We start from the raw sequence: 9,862 nt of genomic DNA on the forward strand, positions 1-9,862 counted from the left end.
ATATCTGCGGGGAGTGATGATGTCAGAGCCTAGATGCCAAAATCTAACTATGCTATACTGCTGTAATAAACATTTCAAACCTGAGTTGTCTGACTGAAATAGAAAATGTATTTTGTAAAGTCATTTAAATATATAAATACTAAAATACATTTGTGAATCTTTATGTTTGCATTTATTAATATTGAGACTGATCTAACTCCATACAACAATGCTACTGGTGGCATTATAATCATATTACAGATTTGGCCTTGACTTACTTTTGAAGTGTGCAAAAAGCTTTGTTGCTTGAATGGGCTTGAGCACGCCTGCTAGGTCATCTATCTGGACAAACTTTAAATCTTCAACCGTATCCACCCCAAGGTCTTGGAGGACATCCAAAATGGGTTGCAGAGTAGCTGGTGTGTTACGCATTGGTAGTGCTTCTTTAATAAGAGTGGCAATGTCATCCATGGCTAAAAGGAGAAATAGATTATCAGTGAAATGTAAACATAGCTACAGATACGAACCATTATGTTTCAGGGGTATTGCAAACAAATTTTATGCAGCAAGTAAATAGAAATCCACCCCATACTCTGGTGTGTAGGTTGATGAGTCTGGTGTGAAAATACACATCTTTGATTTCTTTCAACAGAATGAGGTCAAGTTGTTCCAATTCCACAAACGCATCATTCTCAAAGCATAGAGAGTTACTTGAAAGGGCACAGTGGGAGTCAGACGTGACCAAGCTCGCCCAAATGAATTCAGTTCTATTTCATTTATATAACACCAAAATGCTGAGTTGACTCACCTAAGAAAGTTACACTACCAAAGTGGCCGCTGCCAAACAACAGGCTTCGACAACATAGGAAAGACCAGTCTTAATGGTTTCCGAATTAATCTAAATTAAGCTAAAAAAATAAAAAACAAAACTGTCTAAGGTATCTGGAGCATTTTGTGGTTGTAGAAAAAAAAGCTATTTTCCACTTAAAGCATGCAACACTATCATTCATAGACTTTAAACAGGATAAAATAACAATATGTTTTTCTCAAGTGTTGAGAACTTGTTGGTTTGCTAACTCTGATATTCTATAGATGCAGTAAACATGGAAACAATCTGTCTTGTATCAAAGCTAGATGATATTTGATACAAAGATTTGCCATTTTAGTTAATGCTTTGAACCTACCTCTTATTTCCTTAGCAAATGTCAAAGGAATAAATTATGTTCATCAGGTAGGCAGCTGGGCACGCATTGATTCCAAGTGATAAAAAACAGTCTCTCCAAACAAGTATTCAAGCTATCAAAGTGAGAGATTCCAAAAGCTGCATCCAAAATGGCCCATATAATTTAAAGGACATGGCCAGTGAAGGTGTCCTTTTGAGGTTGGTTGAGCTCAGTTAACTACAACTACCAAGGTGCATTTCAGCAAAAAAAATATTAGTATGTAAAAGGTAAATATTACACAGTTGAAAAAAATGTAAAATACAATGCACAGCTTAAATGATTCTGCTTTTGGATTTTGACTTCAAGGACAACAACACTTTGCTGCTAACTAATTTGCTACTACTCAGATTCACACTTCTGACTGGCTGATGGGTAGCAGTATTTATATCTATCTGCCGTGCCAGACTGATTTATCAGAAAGAAAGAGAGCCTCGTGTTTGTGAAGTGAAGAATCACAGCTCTTAAAACTGTTGTTCAGTCACTATTTATAAGGAGGATAGTACAGTTTATCAACATCAAAATCAACATTTTTCAGTCAGCATCATGCTTTAAGAAAGACAAATACACAGATCTGCATCTCAGATCCATACTCCATAGTAATTATAAACCAGTTTGGGAGTATATAGTAATATTATTAAGGGCAATATCAAAATTACAGAAGAAGACATTTTTTGATAAAGATAAAATGTGGGTCAAAACAGCATTATAATATAAATATATATAAATATAATAATAAGTAATGCAGTGCTGCAGAGACACCCTAGCCTACAAATCTTGTTCTCTAGATATTGGTACAAATCCCAAAATTAAATGTGTCAAAACTCATAATAAAGTATTAAATAGTATACTAACTGCATATACAGTATACTATCTTAGTGTGGTATATACTATATATATGACAAAGTATGGTATTGGGACACAGCAATAAACTTTTGCTTTCCAACCTCTTTCATATTTGGTTTCTTTCTTTTAGTAACACTTTCTGAACTCTGCTGATTTCACACTGAAAGGCACCCCTGAGCGTCCAAGGATTCAAAGGTTCACTATGTCTGAAACAAAAATATGTCTAATGGCAAAACTGTTCATACCTGGCGGGGCGAAAAGCCTCTCTCCTTGAAGGCTTTCATGGTGTTACACTCGCTTGTAAACATGACGGAAGAAGTTGCAGGTGGCGGAAGTAATTGTGTGAAGAATGAAAAAAATGTGAGCTTGAGAGAGAAATTCAAACCCAGACTGATAAAAACGTTTTTTTTTTAACCCCATGAAGTTGAAGTTTCAGGTGCTGCTAGATGTTCTGATAAGATCTGACTTTGTTAGAAGCATACCGAGAGTCCGAGACCCCTCATCTTTTTCCCCAGGTTACTTGTGGGAAAAATTACCAATTTACCAACCGCATGTGACTAAAACCTGTAGCTGTGTGGGAGAGAGGTTGTACCACCTGCTAATTCTCAACCTATCATGCCCAAAATCAACTGATTTTAGATTATGCATTTATTGCATTTAGAAGTATTTTCAACAGCCTCATCAGTGTTTTGCAGGTTTGACTTTGCAGAAAGGTTAAAGTTATTCATCACTTGTATTACTCACTCCACTAACACTGTAAGATACCAGCAGTGGCCGAGCTTACCTTTGCTTGCAGTTTTTTCTTTGTGCTGAAATTCAGCTCCACACTGCACCTCCTGTTGGTCCAACAACCCCCCGTCAGACACTTCCCATTTAATCTCCAGGTCAGAAGGTTCCTCTTTGATCGGGGAGGCGATGCATCCAAAGGGCAGGTCTCCAACTGCTCTTTCATCTTCCCATAAGGGTTTCTCAGCAGTGTGGGCATGTTGGTGGGGAAAGGCCACCGTTGTGTCACAGCACTTGGGTGAAATGTGTGTAGGTGCACCTACTCGACCTGATGAACAGATAAATGAATAGAAAAATGAGTGGGTGAACTTCCTGACCACACACTAGTTTGCGCTGCAGAGGAGACGTCCTGTCACTTCTTATCTCTTGACAGTGAACTCATATACGTTTAATATGGTACTGTTACCACAACGATTAATTTCAGACTCGTTTTTCATGTCGGTATCAGAGCTGTTCACACAGTTTATTACCCTTTCACGAGTCGTAAGCGAAGAGGAAAGCTCACCCTCGGGCTGCCCCCTGCCGACCTCCACATGCAACTTCTGCAGCTCACTTTTACTTTCCTCCAACTTGCTCTCCAGTCTCCGGATCTCTCTGTCCCGGTCCGCCACCATCCTCTGGTACTCCTGCGCTCTGCGGCTGCAGGCGCTGCACATCACGCCCAGCACCGTGCTTATAGCCGCCCTGATGGCGTTTTCTATGGCCAGAGCCTCGTCCTCGTTGTGCAAACTCGGGGGCAACCCACATAGGTCGTGACTCTGATTATTATTACTCATTGTAAGCCATTCACTCGCTGAGCTGCAGACTTTGCTCGTTACTGTTTGTTTTCACTCACACTCACAACGACACAAAAAGTATTCTGGAGAAATGATCCGCAGTCACAGTTTAGTGTCTGTCTCCACACTTCAGGCCAAATAAAACACAAAGGAGACAAAAAGAATCACTGATATTAAAGAGAGGAGAACCTCTTCTTCTTCTACTGTTGTGTCGTTGAGGTTGGCAGGCTAAAAACCTGCACTACCGCCAACTGCTGGATTGTTGTGGACCTGCAGGGTTTGGTTCATGACCTACAGCAGAAGATGGCCATGCTACGTGCAAGTACTCAACATATGTCCACTCCCTGTTTTAGTAGAGCAGTGAGTATAGCTATGGCATGATGGAGAAACAAGGAGAGGAACATTGTTGGGATTGTTTTTTATTGATCCCCTTGGGGAAATAACCCTATATCTTAAGCATTTGACCCATTGCATTTATTTTAGGAGCACTGCCAACTGGCCTCAGGCAATAAGTAGTTTCCATTGCACTGATCAATACCACCAATTATGATGGTCCATCAAATATCTAAAAGCATCTCTCTGCAGCTAATAAAACAGTTACAAAGCAACTTCTTTGACTTTGTTGTAGTTTGAAATTCAGAGATTACTTAAAGCAAAGGTAAAAAACAAACAGAGAAATAAAAAACTTCTGATTATGCATTTAAAAAAATAAATCATAGTTGATAGACATACACATTATCACATTCTGCGGTCAACATGGCAAACGTGTCAAGTGTAAGCCTATCATATGTGGTATGTGGTAATGTGTTGTCTAATGTTTTATAAAAAGAGAGCTAATGAGTTACAAATAGTTTAGAGATACTGTTGGAAATTAAAGGCATAAAAACACACAAAACCTGTACTGGCTAAATAGGAAGTGCTATCTGGAACACATAACATACAACGTAAATATGCAAGCATTAAGTCTAATTGCGATGATTTCCTGCAATGCAGTATACAGCCATTGTGATCAGCATCACAAGTCATGTGAATCAGGATATTTTCTTATTTCTAGCTCTTATCCTCTTGCGCAGTATCAGATGGAATATTTAAGCTACTTTCTTTGGACACTAAAACAGGAGCAAAACCCTCTGCTGTTTTGTTGAGAATGCAGTAATCATTACTGTAACATGGTGGTGGACTGTCATCAACTGGACTGTTTGGTAAACTGCACTCTGGGCTTTGGGTCAGGTCCTCACAGCTGCACCCAGAGTCTGCATGACTGATGTTGAAGACATCTTTAGGTGGAGAGGAGGCAACTTCTACTTCTCCAAAGCCAACCCCCAAGACAGAGCAAGGGAGCTGAGTGTAAGGCATGTCCCCTAGACAGACCATAGTTGAAGGCAGGGAGGGCTCATGTATCGCAGGTAAACCAACATAGGAGGTATGACACTGAGTGAGTGGCAGTTGTGTTACTGAAGGGTTGTGGAAGTCCTGGTTCTCGTCTGGGTCCTTCGTAATGGGTTTCGGCACAATAATCACAGCATCGGTTGTCAAGATTTCCTCAGTTTTGTATGTTAGCACAAATTTGCCTTGAGGAGAAAGCCAATTCTGAAAATTAAGTAGCATTGATATTCATTAGGTGTGACAAAGTTGCATGACTCATATGGCACATTACTCATAACTTATATGAAAACTAATTACTAATCGGTTGTTAATCCCCCATCATACAATGGATGACTTCAATGTTGGTCAGTCGGTCAGTCCACCACTTTGGTCAGGACTAAAATATTTCACGACATGATGGATTACCATGAAATTTGGTTTATGGAGAAGCAGATCAAAGGTTTTACGTTACTTATGAAATATCTCAAAATCTACTTGATAAACTGGCAGAACACTTTGTACAGACATTCATCGTCCCCAGACAATGAATCACACAGACTGACTATACTGTAGCATGCTGAAGTTAACATTTAGCTCAAAGAACCACAGTGCAGAACCTTAGATGTTGACGTGGCTGTAGAATCTTGTTTAACCATGCTGATAATTCGCTTACAGATTATTACACCACTCTTTTGGTAACCAGGATGCTAGTTGGCAATCTCTGTTTTCGTCTTATATTGACACAGACAGTTAGTCAATTAGTTAGTGTCTGTGTTGATAGCTAATATATAATAGCTTAAAAATGTGCTTTAGTGGATCTCTGTAAGTCATAAGCCTGGAGGGGATCATGCGTGTTGTTGTGTGTATGCATGTATCTCTGTATCTTGTTTCCACCACGTGTTGGCAGATTATTTTGTTGCCATTTTCACTTTGAAACTGACATGACTGGTGTTTAGCAATTGTCCACGATTTGTCTCCATATAGCCTGTCTACTCTGGTTACACCTTGATAATGTATCCTGCTTATTGTCTCCCTTTTATTCCACTACTCTCACGCATATAGGCTGCCCTGTGCACCTTGTTCGCCACCAGATTACCCTCGGAGTCCAGACACACCTAACAGAGATCTCCATTGAGTACTAATGGGTTGTGCTTTCTTATGCACTGTACATCATGTTGTCTCCTTTTTTGTATTTCTGTTCACTATTTTTGCAAGAATACTTCCACTGTAGTAAAGTTGAAATTAAACTAAACAAAATGAAATCCTTTAGGACTTGAATATGATTACTGTTGACAACAGATTTATAGACTGAACCTGATAACTGCTGTTAACGAAAAAACTGCAGAAAAGCAGAGCTGGCCTGATTTCCTAAAATAATATAATAAGACATAGAATGAATAAGAGTACATTGCATTACCACCTCACCTGGAGATTGCCTCCATGTTGTTGAAAAAGAGGTTGGAAGAAAGGGGCTGGCGATGGCGTGTGAGACAGAGTTTTTATCTTCATTCTGTGGTACAAATCATGAAAGATCACAACGATCAAATGACATTAGACTTTTGAGGCTTGCAACCCTTATCCAGGGCAGATTACGTCAATTACGACAATATGAAATCTCCCCTTTCGCCAACATTTTAAAATATAAATGAACTACCTTGCAGCAGGGCTGTAGAACACAAACAGCAGGACTCCAACAGTCACGCACACAGAGCCAACAGATTTGGCCAAAATGACTAATATGTTATCTTGTACTGAGAAATCATAATGAAATTATACAGAATTAGTGAGTCATGCTACAGAAATGACAGGAAGTGTATTAGGTGAATTATCTGTATCATCTTTAAAACTCTGAATGACTCAATGTCATTCATACAGTATACAACAGCCTTTGAGCTAAAGAAAAAAGTGCGACTTTACCTTCTCCTGCTTCATTTTTCCAGCATGTTGATGGACTCCATTTACTCCAATGTCCTTCATAATCACGGTTTTCAGATTTAGATCTCACTTTAATACAATATGTAGCATCTGGTTTAAGTACCGATCTTTGAATTGACATCTCATGTGACCTGGATGAAAAAGTCTGAGAAAAGGTTGAAACAATCAAATAAAGATTATTGCTATTTCTTACTATAGCAAAATGTGTTGTCGAAGCATGTCTGTATAACAGTGGATCTTACTTTGCTTTCCATGCTTTGAGATCTTTGAAGTAGGAGTTCGTAGTTAAGGTAGAAATTTTCGAAGAACACATGTTCTTCATACCCACTTGTCCAAGTAATGTTGAAAGTCTCTGGTGTTTGCTGGACCTTAGCTGCAGGCGGGGGTGTCAGCTGCACTGATGACAGACATTTATCGAATCACATCTACATCAATAGGCTACATTTAGCAAAGAAATGACCTAATATTTGTTGTTTAGTGTTTATCCTGAATAATAAACATACTGTACTTTGGAAATATCACAATTTCTCAAACGTTATGTGTCATTTTATGTATTGTATGAAAAACAAACATCAACACATGAAAATCACTCAGACACACACAGTTAGTAAGAATCACAATTAAATAATACTTACTGTTGGATGATGGTTGAAAGTGTTCTGTCACAGGATAGCAGCCAGATTCATGACAAAGTCTTATGCTATAAGTACTTTCACTCATAAACCCACTCTCAGTGACTCTACAGACACAGCTGTAACTGTGATTCATCACCACAAGTAGGCAAGAAGAGTTGTATTTCCTAAAGATTCAAAAAACAATGACAGAACATTACCATATGTTTTGGCACAAACACAAACTTAATAAGTACAAATAATCAAAAATTTCAACATCATGTAATTCTGAAAGAAGTGCCATTACCCTATTAAGTCAGTGAAATTCAGGCTGTAGTGGGACTGTTTTGCAGGACTATCCGTGATGTTAATGACACAACTAATTGTTTTCCAATAGGCACTCACACATGAATATCCATCAACTACAAAGGTGGGAAGAAAAGATCATTGTTATGTACATTTTGATGCAATTCATGATAATGCAAAAATACATTTAACAAAGTCACACAATTATATGTGGGCTAGGAAAAAATAAGTTGTTTATATTGATATTAGAAAGATTGTGTTATCTTTTCTTTATTATGAAACATTGGATGATTAAACTATGTGAGCCATGACCAGTTATTTTAAACAAAACCTTCTGAAAAGTTTAGAGGGTAAATGCTGCTCAATGCTGCTAAAGGGCCATTAATCAAGACTTGGGTTGGGTTTTTTTGAAGGACTTAATCACTTGATTTGTAAAGTAACCAGCAACTTCAACTGTCAGATAAATGTGGTGGACTGAAAAATGTATTTCTCTTAAACTTACTGTAATAGAAGTATAAAGTTATAAAATGCAAGTGCTCAAGCAAGGTACTTGCAAGGTACTTTGATTTTTTTTTTTTTTAAGTACAGTACATGAATAAATGTATTGGATTACAAGATGATATGACTTACTACTTGACATTTCTATAACTTCCCTTGAACATCCTACTGTGGTTGATGACTGGAATGTATGACAGTAAAGTAATCTGTACACAATTAATCATACAAAGAAGAGATTTTAATCATGTACATATAGGCCACATGATGAGCTATGCCACAAGCTGCCTTACTTAAACATTTCCCACAGAATAAGTTCAGAGCAAAGCATGTGTCTGGACAAGTGAGCAGTACCTCGGACACAGGTGGTCACCACCAGGATATTAGAGCACCAACACACAAACAGGAGCTGCAGACACTTCATATCTCTAGGGATAGGAGTATCGCCCTGTGGATATGAATACAAATATTTTGTCTTATAGTCTCTTTCTTGAATGTCTTTTCATATATATATATATATATCAGTCCAGTATACACCAATATTCAGATGACTTTATCTTTCTGTAACATTCACCTGTGATTTGAATATGACAAATTCACAAATGTACTGATAAACCTAAAGTTTTATTTTAATTATTATTTCTAAAGAAGACAAGAAAATCAACAGTTGTCATATGTGCTATGATGTGTAGTGGATGGAAAAATGCCATTACCTCAGGGGATGTTCTGATGATGTTGATCTCTCATAGAGTGAAAGAAATTTGGAAATGAGGTTTTACTTATCACTGCATCACAGGAAGCCAACCCCTTTTTGACGTCACAGTTTTTTTTTCTTTTACAATTTCTGTTTGGTCTTTGGCACGTGCCTGTGCAACAATTTAGATAATTCTGTTTCTTTGCATTTGGTAGTGTAGTATTGTCTGTCTGGTAATAAAACCTAAATGGGTGTCTTTTCATGTCATTGTGGGTTATATTCTTTTTGGATTTAAATCATGTTTTAATTGTAGCTTGGTTGAATCAACTTTGTCAATAAAACATTTATTTTTCTAAGCCCAAAATTGCCAGGCTTCCTATTCTTAAGAAAGACAAAATGAAGGCATTTCGTAATATGGTGTTTTGATGAAGAGCACTGTCCATGTACAGTAGGTCTGGTGACTCTGAAGTGCACAGCATATGATTCACATAATTTTACTCATCAAACCATTCAGAATCAGAATCAAATTGAATTATAATCAAAAAATTGCCAAGTAGGTTTTCACATATGAGGAATTTGCCTTGGTTTCTCCGCAATAACCACTGGACTGACATTACTGTACAAATAACTGACTTAATATATAATCAGACAGTATTCTGTGTATTACATATATATAATCATGAAATGTACGTATACATACTGTATGTACATGTATACATATATAAAATGCATATATTGAACTTAACTTAATTTCCTTGTTTAGAAAACTTTGTTTTGGAGATGCTCTGACCCAGTCGTCTTACAATTTGTCTGTGGTCAAAGTCGTAAGATCAACTTTGAGGACAAAAT

General features: G+C 37.7%; 1 protein-coding gene across 1 annotated transcript; it reads right to left on the reverse strand.

Moving 5' to 3' along the window:
* Window positions 1-262: 262 nt before the first annotated feature.
* LOC118336233 lies at window positions 263-3,795 on the reverse strand (the record flags this gene model as incomplete). The annotated part of the gene is given in 3 exon segments (XM_035672835.1): window positions 263-452; window positions 2,830-3,099; window positions 3,337-3,795. Coding segments are annotated over 3 exon segments (731 nt in total), but the record flags the coding sequence as incomplete, so codon positions are not given.
* Window positions 3,796-9,862: the final 6,067 nt, after the last annotated feature.

This window comes from Morone saxatilis, unplaced genomic scaffold (assembly GCF_004916995.1).
Source record: "Morone saxatilis isolate NCDOM2014 unplaced genomic scaffold, NCSU_SB_2.0 Contig24, whole genome shotgun sequence".
In the NCBI taxonomy this organism is placed as follows: domain Eukaryota; kingdom Metazoa; phylum Chordata; class Actinopteri; family Moronidae; genus Morone; species Morone saxatilis.